Source organism: Amblyomma mixtum, chromosome 1 (genome assembly GCF_055824585.1).
Source record: "Amblyomma mixtum isolate Tamu chromosome 1, ASM5582458v1, whole genome shotgun sequence".
NCBI lineage: Eukaryota > Metazoa > Arthropoda > Arachnida > Ixodida > Ixodidae > Amblyomma > Amblyomma mixtum.
Genome location: NC_143012.1, coordinates 219299771 through 219324500, shown reverse-complemented (window position 1 = coordinate 219324500; position 24730 = coordinate 219299771). Strand labels below are relative to the sequence as shown.

At 44.7% G+C, this 24730-nt stretch overlaps 1 protein-coding gene across 1 annotated transcript in view; it reads right to left on the bottom strand.

Moving 5' to 3' along the window:
- LOC149370934 (antimicrobial peptide microplusin-like) overlaps positions 1-24730 on the bottom strand; it is a 47203-nt gene that overhangs the window by 1273 nt on the left and 21200 nt on the right. Inside the window, exons 3-5 of the mRNA XM_089563854.1 lie at positions 6310-6371; positions 4399-4488; positions 1195-1221 (exon numbers count right to left, since the gene is read on the bottom strand). Coding sequence (XP_089419980.1) covers positions 1195-1221; positions 4399-4488; positions 6310-6369 — 177 coding nt within the window. The 5' untranslated portion in view covers positions 6370-6371. The remainder of the gene's footprint in view (positions 1-1194; positions 1222-4398; positions 4489-6309; positions 6372-24730) is intronic.

Sequence of the window (24730 nt, the reverse complement as noted above, 5' to 3'; positions counted from 1 at the left end):
GACAGTTGTCTCTGTAAGAACAGACAGGAGCCGTAATCTAACTGATATTGTAGCCACGAGAAGAGGTAGTTCGGGTGAAGAATGAGTCCTACAGTTATGCGGTTTGCAACTAGGGATCCTTGAGTACCTTGCAAAGGTAGAGTGAGAGATAGTGGTTCATTGAGATAGGGAGGCAGAGAAGAGGCATGGGGAATTATTTCCTGGCTTGGAACTTTGACGGTAAAGAAGGGCTGAGAAAGAAATCGGGTTTCATGAGGTACGAAGTGCATAATCAAATATGCATAAGAATGTGTACAAGCTTACAAATATTCGATTCATTCCATTAAAACCTTGCAAATAGCGCCAAGCGGCTGAGTTCCGTCAGGTACTGTATCTTTAAGCTCCCCCCCAAAATTCTGAATAATGTCCATGCATTAGATTTTCGATAAAATAACTGCAACTCTTCAGGAAAGAGTCTGTAGACAAATATCGATCCATAAAATTTATCTGGTGCTTCTAGTGGGCGCAGGTTTAGGTATTTTTATTTCAAATCGTAGACGAAGCAGAATGTTCGCTCATTTTCGTTTCCAACTCTGCTGCACGTTCAGGGTTTAGCATAAAAACATCCATCCAGCTGTGTTTTATTTTACATTTTTAATTATATTGTAACCCAGACCTTCGGCGCCAGAAACCCCAGTGGCAGGCGCTCAAGGAAAAAGATGTTGAAATCTGGCTGAAAGCTCTGACGCTCCTATGTGCCATTCAGCTTGAAGACATCATCATCATCATCAGCTCGTGCGTGCTCTGACAAACTCCGACTGATCGTAGGACTTTCTGCACCCCGCGAAACGGCCCTTATTACAATATTTTTTGCAGATTACAACTATCACATAATATTTTGTACCACTTCCAAAAACGGGACCAAACAGAATTATGGCAAGCCGCGATTTCATTTACCAAAAGGTATGCAGCCCACTGAATAATTACGTCCGTAATAATTGCTTCAACGCATATTTAGGGTGAAAACCCAAACATAAGAGGAGGGGGGCGGGCATATGGTCAGGCTTGGGCGGAGGAGATTAATATGTTTCGTTAGGACAAAGAACAGATAGGTGGCCCCAGAGAGAGATGATCTGTGGCATATGGAAAAGATCTTTCTGTAGCAGCGGACATATTTAGGCTGATTATGATGATAATAATTATGATTGTACTTACGGTGAAGAACAGGCTCATGGCTTCAACCTATTAGTTGAAAAAAAAAGGAGACAAATGAATGGTGGTGTTCTGCTTCTAAAGTAAGTTCAGAATTTTTGTGCATCCTAACTACTCGCTTTATTCGTGGAAGAACTTCTGGGAGGTCAACACAGAGAATAAAGATGTAAAATGCTTGCTAAAACATTTTTACCCAACCCAGAGAAGCTCCACACGTCACCTTATATGGGCCTCTGCTAATCAGGGGTTGGCAGGAAGCGAGGCAGCAGACGCAGCCGCCCGCGCGCTCTCTCACCGGCCTGTTTTCTCCTCCCCACCCGATCAGGAACCCGATCATAATCCGATCTATACATTCAAAGATATTACAACCTACTATCAAAATAGTCATCGCCTTTACCCTAGCCCACGTAAAGGCCTGAAGAAGGCGGATGAGCGGCTCCTTCTCCGTCTTCTCACCAATGCATTGCTGTGCCCGGCAGCAGTAAAACATTTTGATCCCTCCTTTAGCGGCAGCTGCCCGCACTGCAGTGCGGTGTCTTCTGACACCTATCACGTGATGTGGACCTGCCCCCTCCAACCCGGCTATTCCCCCCATCCCCAACCCAACTCGGGAGGACTGGGAGGCGACCCTGCTCGGCTGCCACGACTTACAGGCCCAACAAGCCTTAGTTTGGCGCGCCCGGGCGGCGGCCATCGCCACTGGGGTCCCATACTCGGGACCTCCACCTAGTGTTTGTAAGGATCAGTCCCTTAAGGGCTGATCCAAACATACCTCCTGTCCCTTTTTAATAAATGTTTTCACCACCACCACACGTATCTGTAGGCGCTCTGTGGCCTTAGTCTATAGACGATTCATAAACGGTCACCAAAAAAAAAACAAGTGTGCCAGAAGAATTGTCTTATTACTGAATTCTGAAATGTATTGCATGCACAAGCCAAAATCTGGCACTAACTTGGCCCCATGTGATTACGTTTGCGAGTTTATAGTAAAGACAAAAAAATTCAGGGGGCACTTTGTCTAAAGTGGGTAGAGGCGGAAGCGTTTTCCGCACCACCTTCGCTGTTTCTGTGGCACTGGTGGCGTCACATATAGTTGAGTACTAATTACTAAGTGATGGCAAATCACGAATTAATTGTTAATTACTGATTAATGCCTGAATGCTAATTAACTGCTAATTAATTACGCTTAACCTTCGCCTTTAGGAGTGGAACGCGACAGCGTGTTGTAGCGCTGCCAGGGAGTCCACGGAACGCCACCACCCGTTCGGCGCGACGTCTTGCCCTTTGAACGCAACGCTTTTTGAGGAAAGGAAATGGCGCAGTAATTCTCTGTCATCTCGCTGGACACCTGAACCGCACCGTAGAGGAAGGGAGGTGGGAGTGAAAGAAGATAGATAAAGAGGAGCCGTAATGAAGAAAATGAAAATTGTATTTGAGGAAAGGAAATTACGCAGTAACTGTCTCACATATCTCGGTGGACACCTGTCAAAATTCAGAGGGCACTTTTTTGACCTAAAGTGTGGTCATTGATGTGTGGTTAAGATGTTAAGCTTCGCCCCTAAGAGTGGAACGCGACAGCGTCTTGCAACGCTGCCAAGGAGTCCATAGAACGTCATCGCCCATTCGGTTCTACGCCTCTCTCGTCGGTAAATTGATTTTTGAGGAAAGGAAATGTATCTGTCTCTCATTTGTCGGTGGACACCTAAACCTCGCCGGAAGGGAATGGAGGAGGATGAGAGTGAGTGAAGACACCGTATTCACTAGACGCGCCTTTGTTCATTCCAAACCGTCGAGCTGGCATGGCGGAGTGGATAGCGTGCTCGTCTCTCACGCCGAAGACCGGGGTTCGATTCCTGAGCTCGACCAATTTCTTAATCGCTTTTATTTATTCTTGACTAGTAAAGATAATTAGGCTAATTGGATAATTAAGCAATTAACTAAGCTCAGTCCCACTTACTTGGATCATCACTATACGATCCCTTCAATTGGTTGTATGGTTACTAGGCAAAGTGCAATTGGCCCCGTTTGAAATTCGCGCACTGTGACGTCACGACCGTTTCCACCAATTGAAAAGCGTGACATTTTCTGTCGACAACTGCTGCTTACAACGATGAGACATTAAAGGCTTCCGCCTTAGAAAAACGCAAGATGAGGTCGGCAGTGTGAACACCCCTAATAATCCCCAACAATTCTGCACATTTCTTGCAATTACGATTTCAGCAACGGTACAAGTACTCTACGTACCCTTTCTGGCATTTATTTCAAAGCAAACAGAACTTTTGCTTTCGTTTACTAAAAGTATGAAAAGGTTGGTTTTAGGGGGTCTAACGTCTTATAGCGACTCAGCTATGCTATGAGGGGCGCCGTAGTGAAGTGCTCAGGAAATTTTGACCCCTGGGGTTTTTTAACCTGCACTGACATCGCACAGTACTATGGCAATGGAAATAAAGGCGAACAACATGGCGCCTGCGCGCTCAGCTGTTCGAATTTCTTTTCATCACGCTTTTACCTGGTGGTAAGAAAAACACGTTAGAGTCCTCCTAGAATGCATCGCGGGTGACTCTAGCCTCATTTTGCTACAACCGAAGTAAAATCGTGAGAGAAATAAATGCGAACAGCGAAGTGCCTACGCTCCGCTCTGTTCGCGTGTCTTTCCATCGCGATAGTACAGTCTTTGTCAAGTAACCAGGCTCCATGGTTTGCGTCTCATTCGTAGAACATAGCCCTCACGGTTTCCCTAAAGATCAAAAAGTTCATTGAAGGTGAGAAGAGGGGTCCTTCTTACCATACAGAGATTAAGAGCTTGAGGGCTGGCATAATAACTTGAATATACGCCTGATAAGAAAAAAGTGCAGCCTGGTTACTTTTGACAGAGACTGTACGTGCGCCTTAGCATTGCGCCTCCATCGAAATGCGACCACCGCGGCCGGGATCGAACCCGCGTCTTTCGGTTCAGCAGCCGAGTACCATAACAAGTGAGCAACCGCGGCGGCTCAATATAGTATAAAAAGGTGTCGAATATTTAAGCGGGGATTCTTACAGTTTGGTATTTCATTACTTATTTATTTTAACGAATTTGTAGCAAATGTAAAACTTCTATTTCGCGAATTTTGAGCTGCGCGAATTTTGCTGGAGGGAATTACTGGGTAAACCTGCGTTGGTTGATCTTGAAAGGAAAGCAGCAATGAAAGCACCTCAGGAACTTACCACGTCACCTTCTTCGCACATCTTACGCATGGCACAATAGCTGTCGATGCAGCCCAAACTTTGGATCGCGACGTCAAAGGCAGCGTTGGGCTAAAAAATGAAGGAAGACAGAAATGTGAAAAGCACACCAAGTATTGTTACGGGGCACATATTCGGTGGAAAGCGCTGTCTCGAATCGAACAAGATTCGAGGCCATGTACACAGGTGAGCAGAAATGTCTAGTGTGCGCCGAAGCTCATTGATAATTATTGTGCAGGAAAAGGTACAGCGCAAAATAGACAGGACTAAAGCAGCGGACACAAACACACACACACACACACACACAAACACACACACACGCACATACATACATACACACATACATACACACACACACGCACATACATACATACATACATACATACATACATACGTACATACATACATACATACATACATACATACATACATACATACATACATACATACATACATACATACATACATACATGCATACATACATACATACACACACATACATACATACATACATACATACATACATACATACATACATACATACATACATACATACATACATACATACATACATACATACATACATACATACATACATACATACATACATACATACATACATACATACATACATACATACATACGTACACACGCACGCACGCACGCGCACGCACACACGCACACGCACACACATACACACACACATACACACACACGCACACAGCTCCTGTGTCTGTCCGCTCCTTTATTCCAGTCTGTTTTGCGCTGTAGTACCTGCCCAGAGAAGTACTCTTTTGAGATAATTATTTGCGGCTCCCCTCTGTATCTGGCGGTTACGAGGGTCGTCTAGCCATTAAGTCATAGCGTGCTCATTATCTCCGGGTTAACTGCCAATTTGCTTCCCATTACTAAATAAATGTCTTCATCAATCCTCTAGCCGTCCCTTGTTTCTAATTTTTGAAAATTGAGCATGTCCTAGCTTTAAATAACCTTAGTGCCTGAGATCTAGCACTGAGATTGTCTTATACGGTTAAGAACATGTTCTATCGTTTCCCTGTCTTGCATGTAGCGAAACTAAACGTTGTCCATGGTGTCTGGTGTCAATTTTTTGCCGATAACACTTCGTCCCAAGCCCCCAGCTCTAGCCTCGAAGAATAAACCACCTTCTTTGGAACTGTCAAACATTTTTTTCCTTTTTTTCTTATATTTAGCTGTCCTATAGAGCTCCAACGTCGGCTCCCCAGCGTTTCCTATTACCAGTCAGTACTTTCTGATAATCGCACTTTCTGTTTCCAGGTTGTCTTATTATCGCTTCATTCTCTTTGACATTTGTATTTATTATCAAGTTGCTCAATTATTCGTCTTAATGTTGCCGCGACACTGCACCGGCACAAGTACCCGAAAATTTCTGCCACCCGTCGTTACTTATTCATATGCCTCAACCGTTCCTACTTTTTGCCTCACGCGCTTTGAATGTTGACCACCTCGTATCATTTTAACTGTTTCAGTAGTAGTTGTTCCATGTGTCCATGGGCATTGAATGCGATGTGTCATTCCTTCGACAACGCTTGTCTGATAATAGAGGACATCAAAACAGGGTAGTGGCTGTAAATGTTTGGCGCAGAATTTAGCACTGAGACCAGGCTTTAGGACAAGATGCGATATTTATTACTATTACACAAATTTTTATTTCTGTAACTCTTGCATGTTTTCGGTATTTTCAAGCACCATTATGCGTACAGCGAGGGTATGAAATGGTATTTTGGGTTTTTAACCTGCTGAAGACATCACCGCTGACCTCGCGAACTCAGCATGAAAATCCCAAATTTACGTTCGGCTTAGTCCTAACTGCCTGCAACTGAGACACTATTGGAGTAAATTGTGCAAACTCACCGATTCAGGAAGATGGCGCCTGATGCAGTCAAGTTGCATCTCCAGTGGCTCATCGTCCATAACTGTCGAAGGTTATGAGAGAATCAATCACAAGAAAATTTTATAATCGCTCAGAGTGAATGTATGTCGAAGACTACTGAACCATGCGAATTGCGCATAGCATAGTAGAAGACCTTTCACCAGTCTGTGTTCTTATAAAACTGCGTAAGACATGCATGGGCCCTATAACGTAGACTGCTTACCGTTATACTTGAAGGGACACTAAAGGGAGATACTGAGTCTGTCAAGGCATATGTGTTAGCGCCACTGTATAGCAAATATGTCCTTTTTATTGAACAGAAGGCCATAGAACTGTGCGGAAGCGACGAACATGTGGCGGCGCCAAGCGTGAATTTGGGGAGCTGCAGCTGGTGGCGTACTTGTGTACTTCTTTATTGCGAAAGCAATACTGCTCGAGGTTTCCGCTCTTGACCATCGTCCCGGAGAATCCACCATTGACCTTTAGCGTGACCTATGTGTGACGTCATGCCAGATGTGGAAAAGCGGCCCCCCAACTCGACTCGTCACGATTGTCCCAGCGAATCTTCCACGATATGTCAGATGATGTGTATAAGGTGAAGCTACAACAATGTGCTGCAGCTAAGGAGCGGCGGCGTGCGGAAGAAACGGATGAAGAGCGGGAACAACGTTTAGCTAAACGGCGTGCATATTATGCAGCCAGGCGAATGCGTTCAACATCTCTTGATCTGGGTGCCGTCCGTGTAGAGCGGCGGTAGTCACGGTGGAGGTTTCCTAGTGTATGCAGCCATGCCATCTACAGCCAAACAGGAGGATAAAGCAGCTCACATTGCTTTCGCAATTTCCGGGCTTAACCAAGCTAAGCCTCTGCCAATTGTTAACTAACGCTGTTTCAGTAGCCAGTTGCCGGGGAAATACAAGGAAAGCCGTGGAGCGTGCGCAGCCAACCATGTCAAGAGTCTCGTAATTAAAACAGCACACAACAGACCGAGGAGACAAAGGTTAGACGAAAAAACGACCGCTAAATATTTCATCTTGCATTCTGTGAGCTCTGGCTGAATGTGGCCTTTGTACAAAACAAGTTCAGAACAGGAAGGTCTCAGCGGCATTCACGCTCTGTTTCCCTTGGTAGGCAGCCGGTAAAGCGGTTTCGTTCTCACTTCAGCAGTCGAATGGGGCTCTTGGAGGAGGCACCGGGCGTTTTGAAATGGCGAAGTGTCTTTTCTTCATGTGGATGAAATGACACACCTTGACACATCAGACATCGCGCCACCTTCCCCTCTTCCCCCAGATCCGTTCCTGTCCCATGTTTCTTTGAAGCAGGCTTTGCGTCAGCGAACACGCGCTCTAATTCCTCCGTGTTCGTACCCTCTTCCCCGGAGTCTCACTCGGGAGGAGGAGGAGGTATCTGTGCGCCGCATTCGGGCAGGAGCGGCTCTGACTCCTTCAGTGCGTCATCGGTGGCGTGACAAACGTTTCCAAGTGACTGACGAGTGTCCTCATTGTGGTGCTGCGCCAGACCAGTGTGACGAAAAACACTTGCTGTAAACTTGCCCGGCTACAGCTTCCGTGAGACGACTCTTCCTAAAGAAAATAGGCCTGCGATGGGACGTTGCAGGCGACTATCGCAAGTGGACTCATGATAATCGCTTTAGCGTGAACTTTTGCCACTTTTTAAGCGAGGCTTGTTTACACTCCTTCATATAACTTTCTTACCCTTTTACCTTATGCCTCATGGCAAACACCTCGAATAAAAAAAAAGTGCCTTTTTTTTTTTTAGGCGTGCCCTCATAGATAAGCGCATGAATGCACGTCGTCATTGTGGGATGCGTGATGCGAGCGCATGGTTTTGTATGTTTTCGCCGGAGTGAAAGCCATATATAGTTTCCAATATGCTGAAAAGTACCTGGCATATAGGACAGGCATGTACGATCGCCTCTCATTTGGATCTTAAAAGAAAAAAATATTCCTTGTGCGGGTCATCACGCGTGCAGTTCCTCAAGCACCGAAACGTAGAGGCATATATTCGTGCCTTTCATTCGAAATCTCGTTCTCAATAGCGAAGCTGTAGCATACTAATGTGATATGCAGCTAAACTGGTATTCACGATAGACGCACTCGCGCAAGATAAAGGTTGCATGTTTGTTCGTCAGGATTATACATTTAAATTCCCTTCCTACAGTCGGCAGGCAGCAGATGACATGTGGACGGAACGCATCCTGACTCTTTTCAGCTTACAACCAACCCCAAGCAATCCAAAAACTTCGAAATCGCAACTACCAGAGCAGAGTCAATAATGATGGTCGTTTGCGCTCATTATTACGCCTCATTAATACCCACAACAAGATATAATGCTTTATATTTGTTCCTTTGAACCTCAAACTAAGTATATAAGCAAACCGAACCGGTAAAAAAGCGTACCGATCAGTTAAAGCAGCGTGGATACTACTACTGCTCCACCCTTTAGCCTTGCCTTGAGATAGGCAGTAATAGGCTAAACAATGGTTGTATAACTGCCGATTTCATCAAAAATTGTAGCTACCATTCATTAATAAAATTTCATGGCATTTTGTATATACAATGCCTCACGAACAGACATCAGTACAATTACGTGCAACCTTACTGCGTAGCTCTGGGTTAATTATCGAAATAGAAGTAGCAGCGTCGAATTCGGCCACAAATATGCAAGGGGCGCGGACTTTTGCTAGAGCCTAAGCAATTAAGCAAGGCTCCCTACATATATGCCGACACACACCGTCTCTTATATACATGCTAGCTTGCTACTCCAGTTTCTCAGTAAAATAAAGATAACACGAAGTGTTAAATGCGACCGAAACATGAATACGGAAGGAACCCAGGGCCTGCTCCTCTTCTGACTGGCCGCACTATGACGAGGTTTATCATTCCCTTTCTCCAATGGGTTATTGTGTAACAACCACTGGCACCATCACGTGCATGTGATTCCTGCATGCGTTGTCAGGAGATTATAGTTTAGTCAGCGTGTCCAGAGCGTGTCGCGGAGTGAGAACCCGTGATATGGGTATTTCAAGGACATTTGAGACATGTGCTTTCCTCTTCGTTTTGTCCCGTCTGATCGAGTGCTACTTTTCGTCATGATGCACCAACCTGCCCAAACAGCTACCCTCATATCAGGCCCATTCGTCGCTTCTCAGCGAACGAGAGAGGAAGTTATGAGACAAAAAGAACGTAATTCAAATATTCGAGAAATAGCCCCTTCCAAACTCTGTGTGCCGAGGTGGTATATACGTACTAGCCTTGATGCTGGATATCCAGGTACTGAAAATCTAATACCATTCCCTGTACACTCCGCAGTATAAGTAACAGCCAGCACACATTATTGAAATATGCGCAAAGCGTTATACCATGTCTTTTACAACCCAATGTTAAACTCTGGACACAATAATTTTTCGTCATTTGTTTCAGTAAATCATTATCCGCCTTATTATCCTCATTCTCAGAGGATAATCATTATTATCCTCTCAAGACTCATCTCAGTTCTGGAGTCCAACTGAGGATGTGATGAAACGCGATGTTTTGATGTCGTCCCATCTTTTCTATGTTACACGTAATGCCGCAAGGGAAAAGCTTGATATGGCTTGTAGTTTCTCATCTGCACGTGGTAAACAACTTCAAAAGTACTAAACGCTGCGCAGCCACTTTACTGACGCACTCACGACTGGGTAAGCCGCAGCCACTGAAGCCGCTTACACTCGTGTGGTTTCTGTAGTTACTTAGTTTGGTGAAAACTAAAAAAAAAGAAGAAAACGGTCCAGAAAGCATTTCTCCTTGAAATACCGAGTAGGAGAACAAGCGTTTCAGTTTTCATTTTCACTGTGCTCCTGAAAGCTGAGATCCTTGCAAAAGAGCGAATATGTGCTGTTTTATGCTTTTTCATTTTGTCCGTCCCCCAAAGCGCAACGAACGCCTTGAGCTACGAGAACACACGTTTATTTGAGCTCTCTGGTAACTAGATACACACAACCGAGCGCGGAAGCATTATGGGGGTGTAGAGGAGCGTGACTTCAACGCCGCAGGGACGGGCCATACATCTCGCACGCAAAGAAAAAAGGAGACAAGAAGCGCTCTTCACCAACTGGAGAGAAATAGTATAGTGCTGCTGTGGAATCCAACATAGGCCGCAATGAGTGTCGGCACGGGACGAGTCTCCCTGGCATTGCGCCTCTACGCAGATTTCTTTTCTTGCTCTGCAGCTCGTGTAGACGAGAGAACTCTTGAGACTGCTCTTTTTTCATGTCACTGAGACATCGGACCACGCAGTCGCACTATGTCTTCCTTATGTGACTAACGCTGACGACTCCTTTGGCAGACTTCCAGAGCTATCCAGTTTCAGAGGAGATTGAGCTGAGCGTTTGGCCGGTGGCTTATAAGCTCTCAAGGTCACACGGGCGCTTCGTCGTTTCGTGCGCAACGCGGGCCGCTATTGGCTATTGCGATTTTGTGTGGTCGTGTTACGTTTTCAAATTTTCTAATCACCCAAGCTTACCTATCCTAACCCTCTTGCCTCTTTATCCTGCCCCAATGCACAGCAGCAGATTAGATTATGATTCCCCCGGCCCTTATTTCTGCCTTTCTCACTAAGCAGACACCGTTTTCACTTCAGTTTTTCAGACCTCTTCTTCTTGCGATGGAAGTACCAAGTGCAAACGGTCGTGGCGCACGGCGTTTTCTCCTGTGTCTAAATGGTTGTAGCTGTCTAGAGACACAGTCTTCATTACGCTTGCTGTCTGCTGAAAATCACCCACCTCGATTTCATCCCTGCTCTGAAGACCTGCACATTGGGAACATGATGACATTTGTAGTGATATTTATGTCGCACAGCCTTTCGAGCTGCTTTAAACTTCAGAATATCTGGGATGTCAGGTGTGGTTGGTGTCATCACTTTGAGTTCCTGAGCCCATGAGGAACGGGACTGGCAGAAGCCATTCCTTAGTGGTGCGGTCCTGTAGGCCAGATGCTTAGTATAGGGTTCATCGTGGCCACTTGAAGATGACATGATGAATTTGACAGTAGCTTCTTCCCTTTGTTTGCTATCACCGTATTAGGTACTGATGGTTTTCGCTTTGAATCCGTAGTCTCGTGCGCCAAGGCAGCTAATTTTAAACCTTTGTGGCGATAAAACTGTTGCCCATTGATCAAAACAAATATCTCACGAATGTCATTGTAGGTAAAGACAAACTTCTGTGGCCATCGACTTCTTGACGACCTCGATTTTCGGGTTACCGGAATAGTTGCAAGCAATTACCAATCGTTTCTGTTTTATAGAACGCGTAGATGGCAACTATTTACTAGTGGATCTGAGGAAATGTAGGCCGAACCTGTTTATGAGTACGTCTCTGCCTGATCTCTGCATAAACATGTTACATTTCTGTGAGCTAAATATGATTTACAAGAGCTTCAACCAAACATCGTCTCTGCATATTCACACTGAGGTGAATTCCTGGTAACGCTGTAAGCCAAGGCGTGCAGGTGGTTGCAGCACCCACCGGCGAACTTTAAGACCGTGCTACTTGGATCCCTTGGCCTTATCTTTGCATTTCCGACTATTCATTCGGAGTAATTGTGACTGCATGAGCCACCGAGCGTAGGCGTCAGTGTGTACCGAAGGCTTAAGCTATGAATAGTCCAGGTGCTGAAAGGTTTGATTTTGCTTTATTTGTGGGGCAAATAACTGGCGCTCAACACTGTCGATGTAACTCGTTATGGTGGCATGAATAGTAGTTCCACCTACAACACAATTTTCAATCTGATCAGCAGGTACAGCCTTCAACAAAGAAAATACGTCTAGCAGTTTGCTTCTAAGCCACGTAGTGGAGCTCCTGTAGTACCTGTAAGTCGTAAATTTTCAGGGAAGAGGGCGGGATGACAACGTGAGTTTCTGCCTTCAGAAGATATGAAATGTCACGGATGCGTAACAAACCAAGGACCGTCACTGAAGAAAAGAAATATTCCGCTCTATAGTATTGACAAAGGCTGAATATCTTCTCGTGACCGCACATTTGTAAAACGAGCTGCAAGAGACGTTGCACCCGAGCTTACCGCAGAGATCCTGGATAATACTCGAAGTAACAGCCACGACTGTAGCCAGGAGCAGGGAAGAGGCGAAGACAGCTTTCATGTTGGAGGATCAGAGTGGAAGTGCCTTACCGCTGTAGCAGAACTGCTCGGATGTACACTAGCGCACAAGGCCATCATCGAATCGTTTATACGCTCCCTCTCCTTGCCAGTTGCTTCTAGAAAATAACGAATATGCACACTATTCTAGGACAAAACAAAAACAGGTACATATAGAACGGAGGACATGAGCTTCTCCTGATTGGCCTGGCAGTGGCGAGGTTTGCCGCCCGCTACTCCAATCGTCCAGCCGTAAGAGGAACCGTCCACGTCTCGCGCACGTGATCGCTGCATGATCTATCACGAGAGTCCTTCGCAGAGAGGGAGCCCCCGGTATGTGCATTCAAAGGACTCCTACGGCACGCTCACCGCTTCCCAGCGCACGACGGAAGCGGCTAGTTAAAAACAAAAAAAAAACTCGGTAGCTGCATGACGAAGTCTAGTGCGCGCTGCCGCGGAAAAAAATGCGTTCGCTTCGTTCCCTTCGTGTCTGATTCCCAGCCACACGTGGCGGACGTTGGCGAGAAATTTCATTTAATGTTGTACAGTCACTGGTAGCGTGCACTGCAGCCTTTCATTTTTATTTTGTTTTGTTTCTTTATTCCAACCAACGCTTCTGCAAGTGCAGAGTCGTCCGTGGCAAAGGCGAAATTCACCGCAAAGTGTTCTCGGGTTGAAGAAGAACCAATCCAACCAAGAGTGAGCGGTGATCGATGGACGACTGGGCGGAAATTGTCTACGCCTCGATCGTGAACGAGCGACGTGCGTCACACATCCGGACACTACTGAGACCAAAGAACGTGCATTGCCATGCGCGCCAAACAGGCGCGAAGAGGGAAAGGCTGTCACTGCAGGCATCACTCAATAATCTTGCCGTGATTTCCGCCTGCGCGGGTGACGGCGTTGGTGGTAGTACGCATTGTTCGGCGTTGGGCGCATTTAATAAATTGTGCAAAGTCGCGAGAACTTCCATGCACACTAGTATAGAAACTGGTAAGGTTTCGCTTGTACGAGAGGAAAAATAGTACGGTTGAGTTCGGATATATCGAACGTGGCTGTTTAGAATTACTGGTCACATCGAGCACACCGATAATTTCTTTGAAAATCCTCTGCAGAGTATAGGGAAATCGATCTTAAATACCGTGCGGCAATTTTGCCAGTCATTCGATATATCGAAAGGCACGGAGGGGCCCTGCCAGTGGCGCTTCTGTCAACGGCGCTCTTCGATCACTTTCGGCGCGCGGAAATAGGTCGGCTGTGCGTACTCCGGCACCTCTTGGCAGCGCAAGCGCTGTGAATCAGCGTGACGAGGCAAACGTGTGATTTACTTTAGGGTGGCCTTCGGTCTCTCGGGCTCATTTTTCCACAACCTATCGCAATCGTGCGGTGAAGTCAACCTAAATAAACGCTAGAGCGGAGGCTTTCTCCTCACATGCTTTGCTGCCAAAGGCGTGGCAAGCACCAGCTGTGCCTTAATTTCAATGAACGAATTCTTTATTTATAAACGCAAAGGTAACAGAATTGACATGGTGCCACGTATTGCCAAATTGGTAATATGTCATTCAGTGGCCCTGGTATGCTCTGCGATGGCACCAGCTGGTCTTCCTCGTCTTCAAACTTGTCGCCATGAAACGACCCGGAGTGCGATTAGCATCGCGAAGTAGCGGTGGGGAACTGACGGAATTCTGGATGGCCTGGCTTGCCGCAGTGAACGCCATTGGGCGGGATGGTGTCACCAGGGGTCGGAACTCGGGTTCCAAACTTCTCTAGCAGCGGCTTGCCTTGCGGGCAGGCTTTATGTCCACGGGCCATTAGCCGCTTTCCTTATTTCAAGACCACGCGGAGCCCCCTTGGCCGCCGCTCACCTAGCTGGTTTACTTTAATGGGCAGAAGAGGCTTTCTTTTGGTACAGTGGCCTACCAATAAAATATGAACGCTTGTGGAATTCACACTGGTTGCCTGAGGAAGAGGTTGCAGAGACGAAATGGGACCTCTGCTGTTCTCTCCAACTACAATTCAGCACGTTAATCCGATGATGATGATGGTGTCCTCAGGCTTAATCCGTTGCACTTCTTTCGCCCAAGCGAATTATCCGGAAGGGAACAGTATTAGCGCCTACAGCAGTGGTCTTCCCGGTACTGACGTGACGTCACTGGTCAGATAAATGGCAGTCAAGTACTCTATTTTCAAGAAATAGCACCAAAAGCCGCCATTTCACCAGATAACTTTCTTTCCATACTTTTCGTTAGACACTGCACCGATGTGTCTTACATGATACGTGCCACCAGCTCCGTGAAAGTCATTCGTACAGAAGGTTTTGTACCGCAAAATTTCGTGTGGATTACTAAATTTTTCAGGGATTGGCCGTTTTCCGCATGCATAGTTTGTGAGGGCGATTTATTCAATACGGACAGTGAATGGGAAACAAAGTGAGGGGTTCAACAGGTGTCTAAATATTTGGGAACGGAAGGTATCGCTAGAGAAAACAAACTGAAAACAGGTCCCGAGTTGTGCGCGTGCGAGTGGTCTGCAACCTTATTCAGCGGCAACAGAACACCCGCATTGCAAGTAATAAATTACCGCATGCTATAGTAGAGATATAAACAGATGGATAGTTTTACGAGTACACGTGAACGATTGTTGTGTAACACTTAAACAGACACGTAATACTCAGCGCAAGCAAACCCTTTTGCTTGTAGGTTTCTCTCGAAATAATAGACACCCAGCGTGTAGATAAATTGAGTATTATATTACTATGAGTTTTTTTATGTTTTGCAACAAAAATAATAATAAAGGCCTGTAATTTTATCCATGCAATGCTGCTTCTCAGCAATATTCAAGTATGCGGACGCAATAGAGTTGAATTTCATCCGCGCGATGAAATCAGGACAGCGTCCATAGAATTAAAAAAAAAACTGGTTGTTTGACTCATCAGCTCTCTACTTCGATGCAAGTATGAAAAAATCAAGTCTTGCTGCGCTATGTAAAAGAAGTATCAGTTAATACAAAATGAAAAATAAAGCATTTAAGCCCGAAATTTGAGAAGCGAATTTCGAGCTCGGGGGCGAAATATGAGAGCATTGCCGTATAAGCAAATACTCACCGTTGCTTTGGCACCTTTTTGAAAACACCAAACCAGAAAATTGAAGAATGAAGCGAATAGAACAAAACACACATGAAACAACAACAAAAATGATATGTCGAAAACTGAACTCATCTAGCGCTAGCGAATCGGCGGCAGGAATTTGTTATCATTTGCATTGAAACAATATGATATGGATTTAAAATTGAATATGAACGCGGCACTCTTCATGCCTGATTCAGATAACGTCCTAACTCAAAACTAAACTTGAATACCGGAGGTATGTTTTTGTCAATTCATGGTCCGTTATGGTAGATAACAAGGGTTTTGGGCATCTAAACGTCTTCACCAGGCACTGAGAAAAGAAGCAAGAAAATGTTCTTAACAATTACCGCAGTGTGAGGGGTATTATTATGCCTCACGTAGCGTTAATTGTTACGCACATATGTGTTACGAACATAGGCGTAACGCAGATAGGCGTAACGCATATATGGGTAAAGTTTCTAACAGCTGCATTTGTGAAACTGCGATGCGTGACATGAAACGCCGGGAGCGATGCCAAGGTGTCAGACCCGGCACCAAATGCAGATTTCGCTAAACCAAAAAACAGAGCCTGTGAGATTCGGTTAGAGGCATACAAGCAACATACCATAATAACTGCCTCCGCCTGATCCTCTGAGGTCGCATTGTTCTCTTCGGTGTGCAACACATCCAGCAACAATCACACCTGTCGTGGACATTTGTGTTCCCTCATATGGTCCAGTGGGGGGCTGACTTACGCGAATGTTTTCCTCGCGCAGCTCGTATTTCAGTTCGCTAAGCGTGTAACACATGTCTGCAATGTCAACATGTTCTAACCAACGCAGTGAAACAGCCGACTTCACTTGTACAGCACTGAGCCTGTGACACCTTCAGCAGCTTGTATACCGCTTTGGAGATTAGCGGGAAAAAACAATGGCTGCGCAAGATTTACTGGAGATAAGAGAGAGAGAGAGAAACTCTTTAAGAAAATAGAGAATTTAGCCGGCGTTTAACAATCGCTGGCATGCTACTCGGCGTAGGGAAGGGAATTTGGGAGATAAAGACAGAATTAGAGCAGTGTGGAAGAGGTGAAAAAAAAACGAAGAGAAAATGCGGCCATAAAATGGGTACTAAGGATGCAACGGCGACTATTGATGTAACCTATGGAATGATGGAGTGCATAGTCCGAAAAATGGGCTGACGAAGTTCACTGCATGAAGAATGCGTGAAGGTAACGTGCAAGTGAATTTAAAGCTGATCGAGATGTCCAATGTATTTTAAATATGTAAATAGAAAGTTCATTGCAAGTCTCTGTTGCCTAAGGCAGGCTAAGAGACCTAAAACTTTGTCCATTGTTAGGGGTACTGGGCAGAGCTTCTGCATGCAACGTTCATAGTACGCACGCTCGTTTGCATACGCAGGGCACACAAGCAGGATATGTTCCACAGTTTCTATCGAGGCACAGTTGTCACAATACGGACTGTGAGATGATGGTTGTTGGGACGTACCTCGTACCATTGTACAGCCATATGTTACGCGCTACGCCTTTTCGGGAGTAAAAACTTGCTGCACGACAACGCGTTTTCTGAGGTTTCCGCTGAACAGTGACTGAAGCTCGAATCGAAGCTACTACATGTCTCTGTAGGGTCACAAGTGCCGTGTGAATATGATGATCCTGAGCATAGCGTAGCGAGTTGCTGATTAAGTGCTCCAAGTTTGGCGCTTCAGGTGGGACTCACTGACTCACACGTTAAATGGCACGCAACTTGAACAGTACTTTGTCTGCTCATTGCCCTCATGTGCATCAGTTATCGCAATGCGCCCTGTTGGAGAGATTCCAGAGCGATTCAATTCACCCCGACAATAGGTCATGGCAAAGCTGGCTAGCAAAAGCGAAAAATAGCAGGTATAACTGAAAGAGTGTGCTCGAACTGGCCCCAGAACCAATCTTTATGCGAAGCTTAATATAAATGCGCACCGGCTCGCCACTACGTCTGCCAAAAAAAAGCAGAATCTGTAGGCTGCCGAAACGTTGCTGGCATTTTAACTACGATCTGCATTATTTACGTGTAACTCGCCGGTGATAGTCTCTCCGGCAGCCACATCGAAGATAATCGCACCTCAAGCGTTCATTTCTCTTTTGGTCCACACTATTTTTGCTAAGCTGCATTTTATCTTTATTAAATATATTAAGTTTATTTTAATTTTATGAGTTATTTTTCTTAGAAGAAAAATTACATCGCACGCTTTTCTTGCTTTTTTTTTCCTATCGAGCTTACTAGCGAAGCCTTACGGGAGCAAATCCGTGTTCTTTATTTGGTTACACGTCTCAAACTGTTCTGCCTATTCCTAAAAATTTATGAAGTACATCCATATCTGCATCTACTGCAGAAAGTTTCACCTGGGGCCGCATTGTATAAGCTGTACATTTCAAAATGGCCATTTCGCGTCCTTTCGGTCCTCTGTCATTGATCACTGAGAGATACCCGCAGCTTTCAAGCTTATGCGGAAAGCGACCCTGCCATTGGGTATAAGACGACCGGACCTCGCCATTCTCTGCAGATCATAGCATATCATACCATATCATAGCCAATGGTAGCCAATTGTCAGCTCTGGTCGCCTCCTGTTGCCCGAGCGCTGCGTTGCAACCCCCCCCCCCCCCTCCCTCAGTGACTGCAGTATTGCATTTAATACCAGCCAGTGGTCAGATCCGGTCGTCAACCACCAATGGCAGGGTCGCTTTCCACACAGACGCTTAAAATCCGCGGGTATATCTGGGTGACCAATGACAGAGGACAAAATGAACGCGAAATGGTCATTCTAAAATTGACAGCTTATGGAATATGGCCGCCGTTTTCTGTTTTACCCCAATAGCGATACTCTTTTTACGTGATACATTAGTACCATGACCGAAATAGCCATCGCGGTGGCTCAGTGGTTATGGTGCTCGGCTGCTGACACGAAATACGCAGGTTCGATACCGCCCGCAGGCGTCGAATTTCGATGGAGGCGAATTCTTAGAGGTCCGTGTACTGTGTGATCACAGTGCACGTAAAAGAACTCTAGGTGAACGAAATTTCCGGAGTCCTTCACTAAGGCGTCCTTCATAGCTTGGGTCGCGTTGGAACGTCAAACTACCATTTCACGTTACAATATTCCTCACCTATTAAACACTTACCTAATTCATAATAGTGATGTATTCGGGATAAGTATGAAACGCCTCGAAGATAGCTTTTTAAGTTATAAAGGATCATTACTATCTCAGTGGTTGTTACCCACCGTTTCAATTCAGTTTTCAAATAGGGTTGAATGCATCATGACTACCTGCTTATTAAGCTATATTTTCTGTATCTGTATGGACAGGCACTAGCAGAAAGCTACCGTCACAACATTTGGGTTCAACAGGTCTAACAAAGAAAAACTGTGGTAGTTCACGTGGGGTCAGTTTGCCGTTTACTGCAACAACAAAAATAATAGGAGGTTTGAAAACAGAGCGAATGAAAAAAAAAAGAGAATATGTGCTGACCACGGATATTCGCTGCACATAGTGTAGTGAAAAAGTCAGCGCTCCAAGTGTGCATTTGGCTTGCGCCAGCGATCTGAATATGAAAACCATTGTGAACCTGCGTTGGACTACTCGCTTTTTTCGGTGATTTGGTGTAGCTCTCCTACGTGCTAAAAAGTGAAAGTCTATCTCGGCGTTTTCGTCATCATCTACAGTCTGTTTACCATTAATCAAGGTGATTAATGGTACAGTTCGGCAGCGGTGCACTCACAGCACGGATCTGATCACCGCCCATTCTTTGCCTTCGCAGCCCGCCAAATCGCACCGGATTATCAAAGCGCATCTTCTAGGACTGCCACGCGTTCATCGGATGGTGCGCCTGCGCTGGAGCCCTGGTCCCGTGACTACCTCGACAGCAGCGTCCCGAAGACAGCGCACGCTATAAAAGAGGCCACACAGACTGCATTGCACAGTTCGGCAGCGGTGCACTCACAGCACGGATCTGATCACCGCCCATTCTTTTCCTTCGCAGGTGAGGAATTTTGTGCTACAGATTGTGTAAATCTTTGTAGTGCACTGCTGCCGAACAGTCCACTACTGTTACCTGTGTTGTATTCTGCATGTACTTTCATGTCTAATGGCGGGAAAAGATGCTGGAAAGAACACTGCTAGGGGTGGCGGCGTACCTTCGGAACAGGACACCACAAATATAAAAGACTTGCGTGAGATGACAAAGGCTCTTGAAAATTTGAGGCGTGACTTCAGGGAAGAAATGCGGGAGCTTAAGAAAGGAGTATCCTACTGCACCGATATTTGCAATGATGTCAAAGATACTACTGCCGAGATCAAAAACTTGAGGCTTGAAATGCAGGAATTGCTCAAGCAAAATACAGAACTGAAAGGCGAAAACGCCCGGCTATCACAAAGATGTGAAGAGCTCGAGCAATACCAACGCCTAAACAACCTCGAGATTAAGGGCGTCCCGGATGGAAAGGACCCGCTTGAAATGATAAGCAAGATAGGCGAGAGTGTAGGGGTAACCATTGACACCATGGTTGACATTGACACGTGTCACTAAGTGCGCACATTTAACGCGGATGTCAAGAACATAGTTGTTCGCTTTGTGAGACGCAATCAGCGGAATGATCTGCTCTCAAAGTGCAGAAAAAAGAAGATAGCTCAATGCTTGGTCTTGAAGGAACGACACCGGTTTTTGTGAACGAGCACTTGACGCAAAGAAACAAGGCACTGCTTTCGGATGCGATTAAAAGGAAAAAGGCCGCCAAATGGAAATTTGCCTGGACGACTGGAGGCAAGGTGCTTGTACGCAAAGATGAAAGCTCGGACATAATTCACATTGCTCATGAAGGAGACTTGGATAAAATCAGCTGTTAAATACTAAGTTGAATATGCATTTAATTGCATTTCCTTCTCATGATGATGTACCCAGAGGATAACTGCAGATACTACACAGTTGACGCTTTTAATCGTGAGTTTTCATGTGGCAAGGTTTTTTCTGCATTACATGCAAACTGTAGAAGTATTCGACCAAAAGCAGACGACATTTCTGTCTTTTTGCATTCGCTATCAGTTGACTTCGATATTCTAACCTTTACAGAAACATGGCTTTCAGACAATGACACAAAACCTAACTTCCCAGGTTATCGGTCTCAACATCTCTGTCGTAAGCAAAAGAAGGGTGGAGGTTTGGCTGTCTACTTTAAAAATACCTTTTCTTATGAACTGTTTGACGACTTCTCTGTAATGACTGCCGATTTTGAATGTTTGTGCATGCGTATCGATAAAATAGTGGTGGCCACTCTTTACCGTCCTCCGCTAGGGCATAAAGGTCGCTTCGTAGAGTTCGTGGACTTACTGTTGGCTTCCCCTGTCTTTTCAAACGCATCTTGCATCATTATGGGGGACATCAATATTGACTTAAGTTCTAGTGATCCATACGCAGAAAATTTTGAGACACTGTTATCCACATATGGCTTCGCAAATTATATAAGTAAACCAACAAGACTTACACAGCAGACGGCCACTGTTTTGGATGTTTGCATAACAAACTTGTCTCCGCAAGAAATTAGTAGCGGAATATTTTCGTGTGATCTTAGCGATCATCTGCCAGTCTTTCTGCTTTTTTCAACTGCAAAGCGCCATGACAAGGACGACAATAAAAGAGCAGGTCGGCGAGCCATAAACCTTGAAACGCAAAAAGAATTTTTCCACTTGGTCGGTCTGATTGACTGGAGTCAGGTGTACAATGAGAAAGATGCTGACAGCGCTTACGAGAAATTCTTTTCTTTACTACGCGCTTCACACAATGCCGCATTTCCTGTATTACAGCCATCTGTCGTAATAGAAGAAAACACAAGAAACCCTGGGTTAATTCTGAGCTTTATCACCGTATCAAAGTAAAAAACAAGTTATATCATGATTTTATTCGTACACGAGTTCCAAATACATTTGCAAAGTTCAAGAAGTACCGAAACGCTTTAACGGCCGATTTAAGAAAAGCAAAACAGTGCTACTACCAGAATCTTTTTGAGAGCATATATAATAATCAGCGACGAGTATGGGAGGTTGTAAACTCGCTCACTTCAAGAAAAAAAACAATGGATAGCATTACGCAGCTCATAGTCGATGGTGAAGCACTCAGTGGTGAACGACTAGCTGATGCAATGAACACACATTTTGTGGATGCTGGCTCCTACAGTATCACGAATGCAGCTGCCTGCGACGACCGCCTGCCAGTGGACACAATACTGAGTCACTCTCTTTTCTTGAGGCCTACTGATCCAAGTGAAGTTTCAAGTATAATCGGCAAGCTTAAAAATAATATATCTCCAGGGGTGGATGAACTTCGTCCAAATGAAATAAAATTAATATCGCCTTTCATATGTGAAGTTCTCAGCTACATAATTAACCTCACTCTGACAACAGGCGTATTTCCTAAACAATTAAAAATCGCCAAAGTAACTGCAATATTCAAAGGAGGTGATGCAAATACTTTATCAAACTACAGACCTATTTCAGTCCTTCCTGCAATATCTAAAATATTTGAAAGCGTCATTCATGAGAGACTAGTTTCATTTTTTGAAAAGCATCAGGTAATAACTCAATGTCAGTATGGCTTTCGCAAGCATCGATCGACTGAACATGCTCTCGTACACATCAAAGACAGGATAATTGAAAACATGGAATGTAGAAAATATACACTAGGTTTGTTTTTAGACATTCAGAAAGCTTTCGATTCCATACAGTTCGACTTATTACTCAACAAATTATCAAGGTACGGTGTCCGAGGTATTGCACTAGACCTTCTAAATAGCTATTTGAATGATCGTTATCAGCTGGTGAAAATTAATGATGCAGTATCAACACTTGCGAAACTAAAACAAGGAGTACCACAGGGATCAATATTGGGCCCATTACTATTTCTAATCTATATTAATGACATTGTCGAAATAGATAGTTCTGCATAAGCTATAATGTATGCAGATGATACCAATGTCTTCTTCTCTTCACATAACCTAATGACATTAGAATTTTCTGTAAATGACTACCTTGTACAACTTTCAAACTGGTTAAGAAGGAATAAGTTAAGATTAAATGCCTCAAAAACAACATATGTCATATTTCGTCCCGCCAACAAACCTCTTTACCACAACCTTAACGTGAAATTTGAGAACACCTTGATAAGACAAGTTCAGGCACAAAAATTTCTCGGGGTTTGGTTTCAGGAAGACTTGAGCTGGTCTGTACACGTAAGAAACCTAAGTGTAGAACTTGCCCGCACAGTTGGATGTCTTTACAGAATCATCATCATCATCAGCCTGACTACACCCACTGCAGGGCAAAGGCCTCTCCCATGTCTCTCCAATTAACCCTGTCCTTTGTCAGTTGCCGCCACTGTATCCCTGCAAACTTCTTAATCTCATCCGCCCACCTAACTTTCTGCCGTCCCCTGCTACGTTTGCTTTCTCTTGGAATCCACTCCGTTACCCTTAAGGACCAGCGGTTATCTTGCCTTCGCATTACATGCCCTGCCCAAGCCCATTTCTTCCTCTTGATTTCAACCAAGATGTCATTAACCCGCGTTTGTTCCCTCACCCACTCCGCCCTCTTCCGATCTCTTAACGTTACACCTATCATTTTCCTTTCCATAGCTCGCTGCGTTGTTCTTAACTTAAGCTGAACCCTCTTTGTTAGCCTCCACGTTTCTGCCCCATAGGTGAGTACCGGTAGGATACAGCTGTTGTATACTTTTCTCTTCAGGGATATTGGTAAGCTACCATTCATGATCTGAGAGAACCTACCATATGCGCTCCACCCCATTCGTATTCTTCTAGTTATTTCCCTCTCATGATCCGGATCTGCGGTCACTACCTGCCCTAAGTAGACATATTCTCTTACTACTTCCAGCACCTCGCTACCAATTGCGAACTGCTGTTCCCTTGCTAGGCTGTTGAACATTACTTTGGTTTTCTGCATGTTAATTCTTAGCCCCACCGTTCTGCTCTGCCTGTCTAACTGATTGATCATGCTTTGCAGTTCTTGTCCTGAGTGGCTTAGCAGGGCAATGTCATCAGCGAATCGCAAATTACTCAGGTATTCTCCATTAACTCTTATCCCCAACTGTTCCCATTCCAGTCCCCGGAATACCTCCTGTAAGCAGGCAGTGAAGAGCATTGGGGGATATTCTTTACAGAATATCTGCGCTCATACCTCTCTGGCTGAAAAAGAATGTTTATTACTCACTTTTTTATTCCAAACTAACCTACGGCTTAATGGTTTGGGGCACTACTACACAATACAATTATACTAAGCTAATTACTTTACAGAAGAAAATCCTACGCTGCTTCGAATCTTATCGTGGCATTCCACAGGACTTAACAACTGCTCCTCTATTTAAAAAACACAACATCCTAAAGGCAGACCAGTTGTATTATTTCAAAGCACTGCAAGTAATACACCAGGAGAAACTGTACGGAATTATTGCCTCCGAAAACGCTGAATACGTTTTGAGGCACCGAAACCACCGTACACCCAAAATCCGAACAAATTATGGAATACAGACAATGGCGTATCAAATACCTACCATCTTAAACAAATTTGAAGGCAAGCTAAACTTTGAATGCAAATTAAAAGCATTTAAATGCCAACTTAGGGAGCTATTGTTATGTTTCCAAATTAAATATAGTCATAATTGAACAGTGTTTTTCATGTTTTACTGTCGTCTCATAAAAGAAACACAAAACTCTGTATAACTTAAAATGACTTTCAGTTGCTTGTGTCTTGCTTTTGTGTCTCTTCAAACAGTATTATGAAGTTTTCACTGAAAATTTAAAAAGTGCATTATGTATTTATGTATTATTTTGTACAGCAGTTATTTGTGCTAATTTGTTCAAGTTATTTGTGTAACGTCCGATTATGTGTGATTTGTTGTTTGTGTGTGCACCTGTATATGCAATACGTTTATGTACAGGTGTCAAATGTTGCGTTTTTTTTTTATCTTTTGTGACTACCGCTGGGAGGCACGATTTATTATTTTGGTTCTAAGATGCTTGTTGTATCTGTACCGCTGTGAGCTGTGTAGGGTCAGAGGCCTCGTCAGGCACCATTAGCCTTTAGCTTCT